General features: G+C 36.6%; 2 protein-coding genes across 2 annotated transcripts; one reads left to right on the top strand and one right to left on the bottom strand.

Annotated features, from left to right (window-relative positions):
• Positions 1-4,698: 4,698 nt before the first annotated feature.
• Positions 4,699-10,035, top strand: LOC107850386 (probable CoA ligase CCL5). The gene is made up of 5 exons (XM_016694874.2): positions 4,699-6,073; positions 8,805-8,950; positions 9,389-9,456; positions 9,538-9,640; positions 9,770-10,035. Exons 1-5 carry the CDS (start codon positions 4,858-4,860, stop codon positions 9,881-9,883), a joined length of 1,647 nt encoding a protein of 548 aa, XP_016550360.1. The 5' UTR covers positions 4,699-4,857; the 3' UTR covers positions 9,884-10,035.
• Positions 10,036-10,858: 823 nt separating this feature from the next.
• On the bottom strand, positions 10,859-17,784 carry LOC107850387. The gene is made up of 2 exons (XM_016694875.2): positions 17,385-17,784; positions 10,859-11,379 (listed from the first exon to the last, which is right to left on the bottom strand). The coding sequence occupies exons 1-2, from the start codon at positions 17,495-17,497 to the stop codon at positions 11,172-11,174; spliced, it is 321 nt and encodes a 106-aa protein (XP_016550361.1). The 5' UTR covers positions 17,498-17,784; the 3' UTR covers positions 10,859-11,171.
• Positions 17,785-19,076: the final 1,292 nt, after the last annotated feature.

Here is a 19,076-nt window from a genome sequence, read left to right as displayed (position 1 = left end):
TCATTACTTCTCATTATAAAACTTGGAGATGGCCAATATGCCTCGTGCCCAACTGGTGAGAATGACCCAAAATATGTAGCAACATAATTCTCTGTTGTGGAATGCTCGCTAACAAAATTTCTAGCTAGCCCTCTCATTCTTTCAGTAATCTCCATGACATGTGAACATGGGAAGTGCAAATTAGCCCATTTTCCACAATCACAATTTTTATCATTTAGTGAAACACGATGAGGATTACCACCAGTACCATAAACTTGTATAGATCTAATATCATATACCCCAGTGGATATATTCCAATAAAAAACAAAGTTTCTTTTTGAACTGTCATAGTTCTTCTCTCACTTTACTTTAAAACTGCTTGTCCATAATTCCTCTTGCTCTACAAGTTGGTACGCTGTTTAAGATTTGCGGGTATACCGTTCAACTATTTGCTCTAATGTAAGTCTCACCATAACAGTGACAGGCAAGCCTCGAGCTTTCTTTAGAAGGATGTTGAAAGACTCTGAAAGATTTGTTGTCAACACTCCCCATCTTTTTCCATCATCATGGCTAGTCGTCCATTTGTCCAATAGAAATTGCATGAGATATTCATATGCTTCTTCATTTTCTTTCCTGATTTCCCACATCAAAGCTTCGAACTTCCTTACTTGATGAGCCGAAGCAGCATTCCACATCAGATCACTGAGATTCCTGTTTGAAAAATAAGATTGAAAGTTACTCTTAAGATGTCTTACGCAAAATCGATGAAAGGCCTGAGGCTCCTGGAATTTCCATAACTCCGATAAACTAGCTAAGACTCCTTTTGCCCTATCAGAGATAATACACATATCTTCTCTATCTTTTATCACATGTGTGCTTAGTTTTCTAAAAAAAACATTTCCATTCCTCTTTGACTCCCTGTCAACAATAGCAAATGCTAGAGGAAGAATGTTATCATTTTCATCAATTCCAACAGCAATTAATAATTTTATCTCATATTTACCATACAAATGGGTTCCATCTACTGAAATAACTAGACGACAAGTTCAAAATCCATCAATGCATGGCTTGAAAGCCCAAAATACAAATTTAAACGTTTTTACCTCTAACGAACTCATTGACTCTTCGTGTTTCCATTCTACAACTGTTCCATGGTTAAAGTGTTGAAAAGCAGCAAAAAACTTAGGAAGCTCACTAAATGATTTCTGAAAATCACCATACACCAATTTAAATGCGCGTTGACGTCCAAGCCACGCTTTCCTATATGTTACCTGATGACCAAATATCTCATGAACCTTAGAAATGACATCTACAACCAACAATTTGAGATTTTTACGTATTTGATTAAGAAACAAAGATCCAATTAAATTGGTATTTAGGTTAGTGTGACTTGTAGTAAGCCCTTCAGTCTTACATCTATGATTATCAAAATACTTTCCTATCTTCCAAAGACTACCTCCAACCTTCCGGCCTCGAAGAAACCATCGGCAACCTAATGATTCGTGAAACCTGTATCTGACAATCCATAGTTTCTTGCTTGATGTTACAACTATGAATTCTTTATTTTTGCGCAAACTCCAAATTGTCACAGCGCATTTCAATCTATCTTTGTTGCTAAAACACATTCCTTTTTTAAAAAAATTTTGGCATCTTCAGACCAAACAGAACAACATTTCATCTCAAATTCACGGGTAGAGATAAAAATATCTTTTTCATTCTCTAATGTTGTAAAGTAGGATATATCATGATTTTGCATTTCAGACACACTTTGATCAAATTGATTATGAAGATTTACACCAATATCATTTTGAGGTAAATCTTCACTATCATTGGTATCTTCATCAGATTCACTTTCTAAGGTTTCACTTTCTCCATCATCTTCTGAAAGTTCATCTTCCTCCGAACTTTCATCACAAATTTGAGCATGTGCATCATTACACAAATCAAAGTTATCCTCATCTTCTCTGTGAAAACAAAATAATGAATTAGTGAAGTAGTGATGCATAAGATTTCTTATAATTTTAAAAAAAAGTACAGATCACCCACCCGATCTCATATTGTCTGTGGCTACTTTCAATGTGTCCTTGACTACTTAATCCTTCATCATATGATTGATACTCATGTTTATTACGGCTTGCATCAAGTGATTGATGGATACTAGGTGTTGCACTATATGCAAAATAAGGATGACTAAACATGGCAAATCCATAATTTTGAGCCAATAAATTCATATAATAACCATGCTGACCATTCATTTGAAATAGATTATCATGATTTGTTGGTCTAGTCTTTACATACATCTCCAAAAGATTTATATCAATTTTATTTGAAAAATTTTGAGGAATGACAAGAAATTGTAGCAAAGACTGATCATTCTCTATTTTAAATTCAATGAACCTTGTAATGTTACCTTGAAATGAGCATGGATAATTTCCAGAATCATCCATTTGAATAGTTTCACTGTTTGACCTCATTTTTTCATGCAACATTTCAACTAGTTCAACGTAGCTAGTTGAAATAGACATGCTAACAATTATTCTAGCACCTTCGTTGTATCTAAATCCACTCATTTCAAAAATTATTTCACCACCCCAATACAAAGCAACCATCACATTTTCTTCAAAATTAGCCATTTTTCTGCTATACACAAAAATAATATATGTATTATAATTATTAAAAAATCAAAATAATTTTAATGCATCACAAAATATTGGCTAGCCATACCTATTAAAACTTTGTAAATGTCGTTTCCAGAATGAAGCACATAAGCAAAAGCTTTAATTAAAATTGTAAAATGTGTTTGAACATTCTATACATACCATCTCTTATATAATTTGTTGTCCGAAAACGTTATTGGCAATAACGTTTTATTAATAGATCAATCAACAAGATTCCTACTATGCAGGATTGTAATTTGATTCGCTAGAAACGTTACTCACAATAACGTTTTTATCTGAAAATGTGACTGATGATTACAATTTTAAGGCGAAATTTTGGTCAAAAAAAATTGATGGGAGTTGATTTGATAGAATTGTTATTCGGAATAACGTTGTACAGCTAAAATGTTATTGGCAATAACGTATTTAATGTCAGATTTGTACAAAGATTCTTATGTGGCAGAACTACATCTTATGTGGCAGAACTACAGAGAAACGCTACTGATGGTAACATCTTATATCTAAAACGTTACTGACAGTAACGTTTTATGTCAAAACGTTACTGTGAGTAACGTTTTCAATTCTAACGTTTAACATCCATCCCGTTTGAGCCGTTAACTTTTTTTAAAATATAAAATGTTACTGTAAACTACGTTTATACTAGTTTTGTAAAATTTTAAAAAAATATATTATTTTGGTGAATTGATTAAAAAATTAGCTTATTTCGGTCCAAAGCTCTAGACGTAGAGTAGTAAGTATTTGTTTTTTTTATTGGTAAGATTGGCAAAAAAAATGGTCGGTTTTAGAAATTTGGCATAAAAGAATATGGTTGGCTAAATGAATCTGGCACGATAAGCATGCATGATAAACGTGTCAAGCCAACTTGGAATCAGACACATGGTTAACATAATTGATATTTTTGTTAAAGACCTTGTGTTATTTTTTAAAAAGTTCAATATAAATATATTTATTTTTTATTATAACCTAACTCGAGATCCAACCTCAACTGGGAACTCAAAATTTGACCTCGACCAAAGTCTTGACCTCAGACGGGGTCCTGACTCTTGGCCCCAGCTGGGGCCCCAATCCTGATCTAAGTCTAGATCGGGAATATGAAGTCAGGTTTGACACAAGCGAAATTTAACTCACTCATAATATTTAGATCGATTAAAATCAATTTCTTCAACGTGGTAAGTATCCTAACGCTGACCAACGGGTATTTTTCGTAGCCGATTGGATTGATGCGATCCCTTAACAGACTTCATTTGATTCACAGATTAAAATAACCAGAAATTATAGTTCAGAGATTATTTTATTTTATTTCAGAAATGAGATAAAATAATTCAAGCTTATTGTATACGATGAAATATCTCAAAACTTAAATTAAGATTAAATTTATTTTGTGCTCGATTGACAATCGATACAAATTTAAGAAGCATTAATCATTCAAGATTGTGATTAAATTTATATTGTAAACAAACATAAATAATACTTATAAAACTACTTCCAAAACAACCCCCAACGAACCAAATAATAACCCAGTTGAAACATTTGGAAGCTGATCCGCAATTTACTCCATCCTATAATTAATAAACACATAACCATCAGCACCAAAAACATGCACCATCTAGATGTCAGACAGTCAGAGTCATACTTCAAAAAATCAAAAAAGCAGCAGTCAACTTTGGTGATCTACAAATATACTACTACTACATACCACTAAAATATTATTTCCACCCCTTTGAAAAAATGATCTGTTTTGTCTTTATGATAAATTTTTAAAATAAAGATGAATGCTAAATACTCTCTCCGTTTATTTTTATTTATTATAATTTTTTTAATTAAAATTTCTATTTTTTATTTATTGTTTTTCACTATCAAGAAAAAATAAGTATTTTTTATTTTAACTTTAATATTAATGATTTATTTTTTAATTATTTTCAAGATATATTATTTTAAACATCAAATAATTAAAGTAATATGATAAAATAATTATTTTTTAATAGTGTGCCACATTAAAGAGTTACAAATAAAGGCAAATAAAGGGAATATAAATTCTCTTGGTAGGGAGCGCTGTGGCGAATTTGGATTAGTTAACTCCACCAAAAAGGAAAAAAAAAAAAAGGGAGTATAAATTCTGAGATCCCAAATCTATCAATCCTCCTCATTCCATTTTCACTTAAAAAAAACCCATAACCTACTGAAACTTCACATTCCAACAATGGCAACCATTGATCCAAGAAGTGGTTATTGTCCATCAAACTCAATATTCTACAGCAAACGCAAACCAATTACCTTACCATCAAACCAATCCATCGACGTAACAACATTCATTTCCTCAAGAGCACATAGTGGAAAAATCGCATTCATTGATGCTTCGTCAGGCCAAAAGCTAAGTTTTACCGATGTATGGAACGCCGTAGAAGCCTTAGCCAGTTGCCTTTCTGTAAATATGGGCATTCGTAAAGGCCACGTAGTTCTCCTCCTTTCTCCAAACTCCATTTACTTCCCTATAATTTGTCTTGCCGTCATGTCACTTGGAGGTATAATCACCACGACGAATCCACTCAATACTAGCAGTGAGATCTCTAAACAAATCAAAGATTCGAAGCCTGTGCTGGCTTTCACAATCCCTGAGTTGCTCCCGAAGATTACAGGATCTAATCTACCAGTGATCCTCATCAACGGAGAAGAATTAGCATTTACATCTGATTCCAAACTGAGAATTATTGGTACGTTAGAAAAACTGATTATGGAAAAACCAGCTGAGAGAAGGATGAAGGAAAGAGTGACACAGGAGGATACAGCTACTCTGTTGTACTCGTCCGGCACAACAGGTGCAAGCAAAGGAGTTATTTCATCACACAGGAACCTGATCGCGATGGTACAGACGATCGTGGGAAGGTTCAAATTAGATGAAGGAGAACAGACATTTATATGTACAGTTCCTATGTTTCATATATACGGATTGGCAGCATTTGCAGCTGGAATATTAGCATCAGGATCGACAGTAGTTGTGTTATCGAAATTTGAAATGGACGAAATGCTTTCGTCCATTCATAAATATAAAGCAAGTTATTTGCCTTTAGTGCCACCTATTCTAGTAGCGTTAGTAAACAACGCTGGACTTATTCAAAAGAAATATGATTTGAGTAGCTTGAAAAACGTTCTTTCAGGCGGTGCTCCCTTGAGTAAAGAGGTTACTGAGGGGTTTCTGGAGAAGTACCCCTCCGTTAGGATTTTGCAAGGGTATGGATTGACTGAATCATCGGGGATTGGTGCTTCGACTGATTCATTGGAGGAGAGTAGGAGATATGGAACAGCAGGGATGTTGTCGCCAAGTATGGAGGCGAAGATTGTTGATCCGGAGAGTGGAGAGGCTTTTCCGGTGAATAAAACCGGTGAGCTTTGGCTAAGAGGACCTTCCATTATGAAAGGTACGTTGCAATAATTCAATGCTGATTCGTTTCAATTTGTTTGTCTGGTATGTCATCATGAATGGTATGGTTTTTATTTAATGTTTTTGGACTTATGTTTAGTTAGTTAGTAATAATTTAGTTATGGTGCAAGTCACCTTTGATAATAATTTAATGGTGTTACACTACCTTTTGGACAGTTGGAATTAAGAATGGAAAAAGATGGTCAAAATTTTAATTGTTTTTTATTATAATGGTGACGCTAGAGCTAGCTTGTAAGCATCTTGATTAATTTTACGCGTATTTGCTAACTCCACTCCCATCAGCACGTACATGCAGATTCTTTCCTCCAAAGACTGGACGTATTGAAAGAAAGCACCTAGTATTTATACTTACTCTGATATTTGCACGTGAGATCTCATAATTCTCATTGACGAGATGATCAAAATTTAATTCCATATGGTAACTTCTCATGGATAATTGCATATCCAGAATTTAAACAAGTTCCAAATTAGGTATTTGTTACTGTTTCAAAACAAAAGGTCACCATTTTATATATGAACACTATTTAACTTGAATTCCATATATTTTACCCTTAATAACATGTTCTTCTAGCCATAAAGATAATCATGGTTATGGTATGTTTATTTAAGCTAATCAAAAGTCATGCAATGTTTATGATCACAAGTTTCAATGGCACGTTTGGTAATACGTCAAAACTCTTTCTTTCTTGAATTTTATGCTCAATCAAGCACCATCATATAAAATGAAAACTGTTGGGTATTTTTCTTTTTCAAAGAAATTTTCAATTAAAATATCATTATTAAGTAGATAAAAATGCATCTGCACTCACTACGTGAAAAGATCTTCTCTGGCTGGTGAATAAGATTTGTAAACTTTTTTCTAGTCCATACATTATGAAAGTGTGATATTGACATATAAACTTTAGCATTTTGTTTTGTCTGCTCCACTTTTTACTCATAGTGCTTTGATGGTCCCATAAACTAAATGGAGACTGAAGAACTATTCAGCACTTTCTCCAATTCTTTTTTATGTACATCAACTTAGGTGTCACTTTATGAAGTTGTTGTCATGTGACCAGGAGGTCACGGGTTCAAGCCGTGGAAACAAGCCCTTGCATAAATGAAAGGTCAGGTTGCGTACAGTAGACCCTTGTGGTCCGACCCTTTCCCAGGCTCCGTGCATAGCGGGAGCTTTAATGCACCGGGCTGCGCTTTGACTTAAGTGTCACTTTATGAAATCCTGCCCAGAATCAGTGCACAACATAGGATCAAATTAAAAGTTAGTTCAATTTCACACTAAAGGATTTACTTTCACATGTTAGAAATTGTTTGTCACTTTTAGTAGTTGGAATTGGTTTGATATTTTGCCTGAAGGGGAGTGTTGGAGCAACGTTAAAGTTGTCTCCGCTTGACCTATGGGTCAAGGGTTCGAGCCGTGGGAGCAATCACTAATGCTTGAATTAGGGTAGGCTATCTACATCACGGCCCTTCCCACCTCCAGAATGCTGCTGACGCAGAATGCATTGTACACCAGACTGTTTCTATTCCTAAATGGAGATACTACTTCTATTGTTTTCTTGAGATATACTGGTTCAAGAAAGTTGGATTATTATCTATACTAGTAATTCTCTTATGTATATTTTTTAGTTAGCATCTTGGCACAAGACTATTGTGCTGCCATTAGCTATGTACTTTCAAAGTAAGAAGGACATCCTGTACTTTGTCACTACTTTAGTATATTGTAATTACTCTTTCTGTGATATTATGGATAAGATAACCCATATTTATGTGTAAATGATTCATATTCCCTAATGCATCAGCTTAGAACTTAGTTGAACTTTATGTTAAGGGCAGCATGTTTAACTATGTATGTATTGAAGGGAACAAGTTAACATGTATAGCTCAATAGTATTAGGCATAAAGTCTCTCTAATTGTAAACAAGTCAGTGAATATGCATTAAGGTTATTGATCTTGTGAACTTCTCAGAGAAAAAAAGAAAGATTACTGATCCTGTAGCAAAAGTGTAGCTTATATTTCTATAATTTTGTCATGTCTTTTGACTCAGAGGATATTACCCTTGATAGGAAGGTGTGGAGGACTCGAATTAGGGTAGAGAGTTGGTGGGTAGGAGTTCGTCCGTGATAGCAGGGATGAGTGCTAGGGATGAGTGCTTGGTCTGTATCTGCGCCTAGAGTTTCTTTTTTGTGGTGTTTCGGTGTTTATAGTATTACCTTGTGGGTATCTAGTTTCCTTTATTATCTAGAAGTGAGTTATAGTTTTGTTGTGTACTTTTATATTTTTTTGTTTGTTATACTGTTATCTGTCATGAGTGAGGGGGTCTATTGGAAACAACCTCTCTACTTTATCTGTGGTAGTGGTATGGACTGTGTACACTTTACCCTCCCCAGACCTCCACTTTGTGGGAATACACTGGGTACGTTGTTGTTGTCATGTCTTTTGACAATTTTTAGTTTGTGCTTAACTATAAAAGTTTGCTCAGGAAAGCATAATCCGCGTGTAGATTAATAGATTGCTTAAAGATCATCCCTCATATCCTTATGGCTAGATTTGTGTAATCTGAATTTCCTAAGAGTCATGAATAACATTCTTGTTGCTGCTGATAACCTCCGCGAACAGAGATCATTTTTGTTGTAGCCTTCATGATTGTGTTGAAGTTTCTTTATTGTTGGAGTATTTGTTAACTTTCGTTGTTCTTGCTGCAAAACAGGTTATTTCAGTAACGAAGAAGCTACTGCGTCCACTCTAGATTCAGATGGATGGTTAAGAACTGGAGATCTCTGCTATATAGATGAAGATGGTTTCATTTTTGTTGTTGATAGATTAAAGGAACTGATCAAATATAAGGGTTATCAGGTAATGGAAACAGAATTTCCAATTCTTGTAATATATAATTGGCTTTTCTATGGAACATTTTTCTTAAGGCATAATACATAAACCGACACTCAAATTTGGCCTCAGGTAAGCAAGTAGTCACTCCAACTTTGAGTATGCACATCTAGACATCTCAACTTGTTTCCACTGTGTCAGTTGAACACCCCAACTTACAAACGATCATCTAGACACCTCCAAAAGTTATGTGCCGCGTTAGCATGGGGTGTCCATGAGACACAGGAGGGAGGAGTTGGAGTGTTTCGTTGTATGTTGAAACTAAGTTGAGGTGTCTCTATGTGCATTCTCAAAGTTGGAGTGCTTTCTTACCAACTGAGGTCAAGTTTGAGTGTATCTTAATGTATTATGTCTTTTGCTAAATGGTTACAACATACAATACTAACTTCTCATATGATCTTATAGGTTCCTCCAGCAGAATTAGAGGCATTGTTGCTCACTCATCCAGAAATTTCTGATGCTGCTGTCATACCGTGAGTATTACTTCAAATCACGCTCTCTCTAATGCTTATCAATCTCTGATGGTCACTCCATAAATCTTCTTGTGTTTTAAGGTTTCCGGATAAGGATGTTGGACAGTTTCCTATGGCATATATAGTACGAAAATCTGGAAGTACTATATCAGAGAGTGCAATCATGGATTTTGTGGCGAAACAGGTAAATTTAGAATGTCACATCATTTACTAGATCAATTTATATGATATGAACTCAGACTTGAAACTGCATTTCGATTTCTAGTAATGAAATCTGCAGTGATGGCTAAAGTTATCGCGTTTGTTTGTGTAGGTGGCTCCATACAAGAGAATTCGGAGAGTTTCATTTGTTGCTTCCATACCAAAGAATCCTTCTGGCAAAATACTTAGGAAGGATCTAATAAAGCTAGCAACATCTAAACTCTGAGAACAAAATTTAGGGTTATTTTTGCCTTGTAATTGTAACTTTCAGCAGCTATAGTTTGTGATGCAGAGTTGTTACTGTGACAATTAATGAGTGTGCATAATGAAACTTGTTCTTGATGATTATAAATAATTTGAAGAGTTCTATTGTGTCAATGAATGTATGAACTACTGTTATTTTGGTACTATCGTAAAGGAGTACGAAGGGAATGACGATTCACTATTTTGCATATATTAACTCGGCTCATTTTGACCTGTTCAAACTTAACTCTATCCACCCATTTAACACCTCTAACTTAAGACTTCAAACTGCATTCTTAACAGTACCAAACGGGAGGCAGAACAAATTTCTCATCAATTAACGAAAATGTAGCTTCCGGTAATTGGTGTAGTTGTCATATGACTAGGGTCTAGGAGGTCACGAGTTTGAGATGTGCAAACAGACTCTAGTAGAAATGCAGGATAAGCTACATACAATAGACCCTTCCCAGATCCTGCACATAGCGGGAGCTTAGTGCACAAGGCTGCCCTCAATACGAAAATGTGGCTTCTATCTTCATCTTGTAACTGTACAATTTCAACTAGATCAGCACTACAGTTTCAGCAGCATCTGTTTTTGCTGGTGAAGAAGGCAGAAAGTAGAAAATACATAATCTCTATTTTGCTTGTTGAGCACTGTTTAAGGTCATTTTTTATTGAGCTTTAGGAACAATTGGTGCTTCCTGTAAGCATCTAAAAGGGCAGGACAGCCTGATGCACTAAAGCTCCCGCTATATGCTGCGGTATCTGAGGAAGGACCGTAGCGCAAGGATCTACTGTACGCAGCCGTACCTCCATTTCAGCAAGAGCTATTTCCAGGACTTTAACCCTTCACCTCCTAGTCACATGACAACAACTTAAACAACTTAACTGGTAAGGCTAAGGCTCCCCTTTCCGTAAGCATCTAATGCAGATCATTGGTAAGCAAAATAGATTGCCATAAGCAACAAAAACAAGCTATATGAAATTTCATAATATGAAGGTTAAAACCAACAAGAAGCAACATCACCAGCAGTTAAGTTTGCAGTATGGGAGCGGAAGAAATAGCTCTACTATGAAATTATCCCATAACATTTAATCAGCTTGCCTCTAATGCCATTACGTATTAAAGAAACAAAAGAAGGTACCAAAGAAACAACAAAATAGCAGTAAGATATTTCTCTTAATTTACAGGAAAAAGAGTCGGTCCCCGTTGTAAAAGAATTCTTGCATCCTACACCTCTCTACATAGATAACGGGAGAAGCATCCTTTGCTACATGGATAAAGGGAGAAGCATCCTTCGCTTCTTTTTCCGAGCTGATCTTACTTTCTTTGCTATTTTCATGCACAAAAGCAATAACAAGGTCACACATACTAAAATAAAAGCAAGCTTTAGATGCCTGAAGTACAGTGATACAGCAGAGAAAACCAGGAACGCTAAAATAACCAGTTCCCATATCACAAAGATGACGACATCCACCCTGCATCAACAAAGAGAAGAGATATGAGAGAAAGGCACAGGAGAAAGAAAATACCAAGTTACAGGCAAAAGTGGTAATATGATGCATTAAAAGAAAGGGCAGTCCGGTGCACTATCAGTTCAGTGGCAGACAGTGCTCTGTGCAACTGGCCCAACTCGCCCTTTTAAAAGTGGTAATGTGATGCATAAACAATGATAATCCTCCACAACAGCAACAACAACAAACCCAGTGTGTTCCCACAAAGTGGGGTCTGGGGAGGGTAAGATGTACGCAATCCATACCGCTACCTCCGAAGAAGTAGAGAGGCTGTTTCCGATAGATCCTCGGCTCAAGAGACCTACACAGCTCTACGTCCAAGCAGTAAGGATCCATTCACTGAAGTCTTCATACGATCATTATGAACCAGCATTTATTGCCTCCGCATGTACTAGCATATTCAATGTCCGATAAATCTCTCAAACTATTAAAGCATCATCTGCGTTCAAGATTTTAACTCACTAGTTTCTTGTTATTACCAAAAGCAACTCATTTCTGACTTTGAAAACTGTTGAAAAAAAGGAAGAACTGGCACACCCACTTATGCACCATAGCTCAGATCAAATCCTAAAATGTGTTGAACAAACCAAAATTTCCTTTCTGTAGGTTAGCTAATAGTAGATAATTCTTTGGTAAAAGTAAAAGGAGGTAACTTATCAGCATTTAACAATACTAAAATAGGAAGAGGTAGAGAAGCCTCAAATGTTAGGAGCCACTTTCAATAATCCATGGCAAACTGGCATTTTAAAGAACTTAGATATGATTGTACTGTATATAATGATTAGCCTGAACAAGAGTGGGATGGATACCTACCATGTGGTACCTAATATTCATCACAGATATTCTATCATTCAAAGTGGAGAAATACCCTTACACCCTGGTCTAATTCTCAATGCATCTAGTGAAAGGTTCTGTGGAAAGACTTGCAAGGTGGACGATGAAATGTTTAGAAACGGAAGCAAGTTTAATGGATGATAAATATTTTACCTTTTCTTTCTCATATAGACAAAAACTCCTCATCCTAGACAGCACCAATGAAATGTACATTATATAACCAGTTTTCCAGATTAAATTCCATTCAGATTCAATAACCATTGAATGTAATTACTTTTTCTTATTCCATATTGGAGCATTAGTAGTCAAAATACAACAACAACAACAACAAACCCAGTATATTCCCACAAAGTGGGGTCTGGGGAGGTAGAGTGTACGCAGTCCATACCACTACCTCTAAAGAGGTAGAGAGGCTGTTTCCGATAGACCCCCGGCTCAAGATTAAAGACAGTATACAAAAGCATCAAAAGCAAGGAACATGATAAAATAACATAGGTACGACATCCACAGAAGATTGTACATTGTCAAACAAAGAACATCAAAGTCCACCTCATCCACACCCTTAGCCCTCTATCTTAATGTTTTTCCTCCTTACCTTCCTATCCAGGGTCACGTCCATAGTCAACTGTAACTGCTCCATGTCACGCTTAATCACTTCTCTCCAGCATTTCTTCGGTCTACCCCTACCCCGCTTGAAACCTTCCAAGGTCAACCTCTCACACCTACGAACTAGGGCATCTGTACCCCTCCTCATCACATGACCAAACCATCTCAACCTCACTTCTCGCATTTTTTCCTCCACAGATACCACTCCCACCTTCTCCCGAATAATATCATTCCTAACCCTGTCAGCCCTTGTGAAACCACACATCCAACGCAACATCCTCATTTCCGCCACTTTCAACTTCTGGATGTGAGAATTCTTAACCGGCCAACACTCCGCTCCATACAACATAGAAGGTCGGATTGCAATTCTATAGAATTTGCCTTCTAGCTTGTGGAGCACCTTCTTATCGCATAAAATACCTGAAGCGAGCCTCCATTTCATCCAACCAGCCCCAATACGGTGAGAGACATCCTCATCTATCTCTCCATTCCCCTGAATCATAGACCCGAGATATTTAAAACTATCCCTCTTGCAAACCACCGGAGAATCCAACTTCACTACCACCTCCTCCTCGTACCACGAGTCACTAAACTTGCATTCCAAGTATTCCGCCTTGCTCCTGCTCAACCGGAAACCTTTAGACTCCAGGGTTTGTCTCCAAACCTCCAGCTTATCATTAACCCCTTGTCGCGACTCATCAATCAAAACTATATCATCTGCGAAAAGCATACACAAAAGCATCTCTCCTTGTATATTCCGCGTCAATACATCCATCACCAAAGCGAATAAAAACGGACTAAGAGTTGATCCCTGGTGCAACCCTGTTAAAACTGGGAAATATTCAGAATCTCCTCCCACAGTCCTTACCCGAGTCTTCGCCCCCTCATACATGTCCTTAATCGCTCTGATGTACGCCACCGGGACCCCTCTGGCCTCCAAGCATCTCCAAAGAACCTCCCTAGGGACCTTGTCATACGCCTTTTCCAAGTCAATAAATACCATGTGAAGATCCGTCTAAAAGAACTTCTTATGAGGATGAAAGGGACAGTCGCATATTTACCCAGGTAGCAAAGGATAGCACTGTTAAAGTCAAAGAGATCATTTTGCAATTACATATTGTGGGGCAGCGACATGCCAAACGGAAGAGCATACTAGAGAAACTCAACAATTTTCCATGTTAGTCGTTCTATAATTCCTGATATATATGTTCAGACCTTTCCTAGAAGGTGTTGAGTTCATCAGTAATCCAAGGAGAATAGTCTATTGTGATTACAACTCTGCTTCTTTGGTTATTTTTGTGGGAACTAACTTTAGAGTTCAATGAGTTAGTCGTGTAAATTGCTATACTTGGTTGATATATTTCCAGTTTAACCAAGGACAAAAAAAGGAATAAGGGGCAAAAAAGGCATGTAATAACAGATGCAAAAACTTTTGATGCGGTTATATTTCACCACAGGTGATCTATCTTATCCTAAGTTTATAGAAATTCGATAAATTAAGGTGGGGTTCATGTCAAAAGGTTCGTTGGGTGGAAGACAAATACTAACAAAAGTGGGGAAACCTAGACTGCTGAGCGAGATATCCTACTAGGTTGAGCATTATGGTTGAAAATATGATTAGAAAGAGAGAAATAGGAGAAGTTCAAGATTTTGAAAAGTATCATGGACAATCACGGTTTTCAAAAAAATTTCAGTGAGGGCTTTACATGACAGGATTTTCAAGATTTCAGGTTTAGGAGAGAAGTTAAAGAATGCAAGCTTGGTAGTGCCAAGGAGCTGTTGGGGGGACTTTACAAACTACAAGGAAAATGATAAATGTTCATTGAGGACTGATCATCAAATGAACAACATATTCAGTCTCAAATGCTTCTGCATATTATTATTGAAACAAGGACAAACTAAAGCGACTCCATGGAGAAAGAGGAACTCCATGAAGATGATTCAAAAGATTCAAAGAAGGTGGAAATGGTCGACTGCAATTAAGAACAGTTTGGTGACCTCCTTTAGGTATAAATAACTCATCGTAATCAGTTTACCAATTGTGGAATACAACAAAAGTTCATCTTCCGTTATTTTTCTTCCTCTTTTAGAGCCATTTTCTCAAAATTCCTTGTTTCCCTGAATTGTGAATACTTCAAATTATTCTTGAATTCCTAGTCTTTCATCTATCACATAAATTACATAAAAATCGCCAAATCTTTTTAGATTGATAATCAAGTAATATAAAAAAACTTTACTTGGCAAACAATTACTTATATAATATCTAATACCTTCAGAACATTCCTCTATTCTAGAGACCCAATATTTTTTTGGAGGATAAAGGTTAACTATATATCACATCAAAAACTCTTTTGGGATGCCTGCTACCTCCCACAAGCAACAAGTACCACGTAACTCTGTCCACCAAGGCTAGAACAGATGGGAAGAAATCAGCTAATGTTTGTCTCTGTTGGGAATTGAACCTGAGACCTCATGGTGCTCACACCAACTTTATTGGACCACTAGGCCACAACCTTGGGTGCTATACCACATCAAAAACTCACCAGGGAAACACTGATGAGATGGGATTTCAATAGACCCAATCTTTAACCATCCAAAGAACTTTGACGACACAAAATCATCAACTAATAACAACAACATACCCAATGTAACCCACAAGTGGAGTCTGCGGACGGTAGTGTGTACGCAGACCTTACTCCTACCTTGGGAGGTAGAAAGGTTGTTTTCGATATACTCTCAGCTCGATAAAAAACAGCAAGAACAACACACCCAGTGTAATCCCACAAGTGAAGTATGAGGAGGATAGTATGTACGCAGACCTTACCCCTACCTTGGGAGGTAGAGAGATAGTTCCATAGACGCTCAAGAAAATAACGAGAGCCGAAAAACCAAGGCAAAATACTAAACAAGGCAAGTCATAGAAATCTGGAAAAAAAAACAGCAACAAAAACAAACAACAACAACATTCTCAGCGTAGTCCCACTAAGTGGGGCATGGGGAGGGTAGAGCGTACCCAGACATTACCCCTACCTCACACGTAAAGAAGTTGTTTCCGATAGACACTCAGCTCAAGAAAAAACAGAAATCCCGACAAAGAAGTAACCAAAAGTACAAGAAACAACATATAATAACAGAAATAGCAGAGAGTAACAGAACGAAAACTATAACAAAGCAATACAATAATCAGGGTACAAGAAACAACATATAGGACAACATACCCAGTGAAATCCCACAAAATGGGGTCTGAAAAGGATAAGAGTGTACGCAAACCTTGCCTCTACCTCCTGGTGGTAGAGGTTAGTTCCTAAAGATCCTCGGCTCACAAGAAGCAAATCGAAGTAGTAATGGAAAGGAAAAACAATAGTGAAGAAAAACATGATTACAAATATGAAAGCAGTCCGGAGCATATATATCGATAACCATAACATCTAACAAGGTGCAACCACTTAAACATACTAAACAACAAAACAACAGATGATAACAGAGACCAAAATCCAAGGACTCCATAAGTAGGCTAATTCTATGATAGACACGGTGCTCTAGACTACCACAAAGCTAAAGCCTACAAGAATAGGCTAATACTAAGAAAACACTCGACTACCTACTAACATTCTATCCTTATCGGTGACCTCCACATCCTCATGTCTAAGTTCATGTCCTTGGTACGCTGAAGATAATCATATCCTATCTAATCACATCTTTCCGGTATTTCCTCGGCCTACCTCTGCCTCTCCTTGTCCCCTCTATATCCAACAGTTCACACCTCCTCACTGGAGTTTCTACATGTCTCCTCTACACATGCCCAAACCATCTCAGTCTCTCTTCCCTCACCTTGTCCACCACATAGTTCACTCCCACTTTGTCCCAAACATCCTCATTCCTCATCCTATCGCTCCTAATATGCCCACACATTCATCTCAACATCCTCATTTCCACCACTTGCATCTTCTAACCGCAAGGTTCTTGACTGGCCAACACTCCACCCCATACAACAAAGCCGGTTTAAGCGAAGCAGCTCTATATAACAATCCCGAATTTAACCACAAAAATTAACCTCCAAATACTAGAATTTACCAAATCAAATCCAATTCTCTATCCATAACAATTTCATATCATATTCATATACTTTAACGAGTACAATTTCATATAATAAGGAAATAAAAAACAAGGCAAATTAATTCAAAAGAAAAAAAACTAATGAGAATTGCACTTGTGTCCTAGTGATCAACAAAGTGATCAAAATCTGTAAGGTCTCAGGTTCAACTCCCAGCTCCCAACGGAGACAAAATCACTAGGTGATTTCTTCTCATCTGTTCCAACCTTGATGGACACAGTTACCTTCTACCTATTTCAAGTGCACGAAAGCTAGACTGGACACCACGGTCATACAAATATATATATATAATGTACATAAGTTTTAAGGAATTAATTCAAAAGGAAAAAAAAAAAAAAAGACACGCAAGCTGGCCAGACACCAAGGTAATTCAAAAGATAATAATAAAAATGAATAGGACATAAATGAAGGATACCTTGTGGATGTTAAATTAGAGGTAGATGAGAAAAATGAAACAGATGCCCAATCATGTTTCGATTTAATCTGATACTCTCTCAATTGCTCTGCTAGTTTCGATCTCGTTATCATCCCTTCCCCTTCCGAAATAACGAAGAACCGAAATTGCCGGCGGCCACGCGGCGGAGATGCGGCGGCCGGCGATCGGAAGGATTTTGGAGTATTTTTATCAACAGAAAAATTGAGACTAGAGCGATGTTCGTTTGGGCAATATTTTGGAGTAAATCTTTTATTTTATTTTATATTTTTATACGGTAGATGTAATTTAACAAAAGAGAGTATATACAGAGAGAGAAAATAACATAAATCTTATTTACAAAAATGTCTATAATTATAAAAAATTTAACTAATTATGTATCTTCTTTAAATATATCGGGAAGCTAATTATATATCTCGACAGATTCAAAATCGAAAAAAATATATCGGGAACTAATTATGTATCTTTAAAAAGGAAAAAATGTATCTTCATTGGATGCATCGAATGCTAATTATATATCTTGACAGATCCAAAATTAAAATTTTCAGTAATTATACAAAATATCATATTTTTTTGTAATTAAGTTTCAAACTGTCGGGATTTATGTTGTTTGACCTTTTTTATATATTGTATATACTTCACAATAACATATTTAGTGAAATGATTTGAAGTGGCATCTCAAGGGTATAGTGTATGCAGATATTACCTCTATTTTGGAGATAGACTATTTTCGAAAGATCCTCAGTATTTTTTTTATTATATATATACCTATTTTCTAAATACAAATGATATACTAGAACATAGTTTTTTGTTTTTTTTTATGGAAATTAACTACCAATAACCTAATGTTAGAACCTCAACTTGATGGTCCAAATGACTCGGACATGGTTTGAGATTTACATGATAAATCTAGTCATTGCTCAATGTCTTCAGTGAAGATCAAGTTTACTTGAGGTCGGACTACTAACATGGGCAGGTCGTCAGGCATAACACATGTCGGCAGGGCATGGAAAAGACCTTGACAATGCTGTGGCTAAGGCATGGCAAGGATTGGGCAAGCTAAGGTAGATCAAGTTAAGACAAGTCGTGTTGTGATGACGTAGCTAAGGCAAGACAATCAGAATTGACATGGCAAGACAAGACACCTTGGGTGCTGACAAAGCAGTGACATGAGCACGTGCACAAACTTAATGCCCTGATGCGAAATTGGCACAAGTGCTGCCAAGAGGTGTTGACACTAGGCTTGTGCCTCTCACATAGCTGTAGTTGGACGATTACAATCGACTTGAATATGTAACAGACTTTGTTGCTTTGGATTTTGAACTTTGGATTTTTATTTGAATTGACCTATCTGTTGGGGATGTCAATTGATTCAGGACAGGGGCACGTGTTGAACAGGTGACTTAGTTATGTTCTATAAATAGGCACAAACAGACAGTCACAAGTCAGATTTGGCTGTGATGGTTAAATTTTGTAAAAGTGGATTTCATACGCTTCTTTGTGGCACGAGTTTAATACAAAATTGGAAGCGATTCTTGTATATTCTTGTATTATTCATTTCGTAAGCCAAATCATACTATACGACTAGCTCTGGTGTTCCATTTATGGATGATGTTTAGAAACTACCAAAACGATTGCTCCTGTAGCAATTTCTAAGTTAAAACAGTTACTATT

The sequence above is a fragment of the Capsicum annuum genome, chromosome 12, assembly GCF_002878395.1.
Source record: "Capsicum annuum cultivar UCD-10X-F1 chromosome 12, UCD10Xv1.1, whole genome shotgun sequence".
Taxonomy (NCBI): domain Eukaryota; kingdom Viridiplantae; phylum Streptophyta; class Magnoliopsida; order Solanales; family Solanaceae; genus Capsicum; species Capsicum annuum.
The sequence above is the reverse complement of the archived record's forward strand: the minus strand, read 5'-3'. Positions and strand labels throughout refer to the sequence as shown.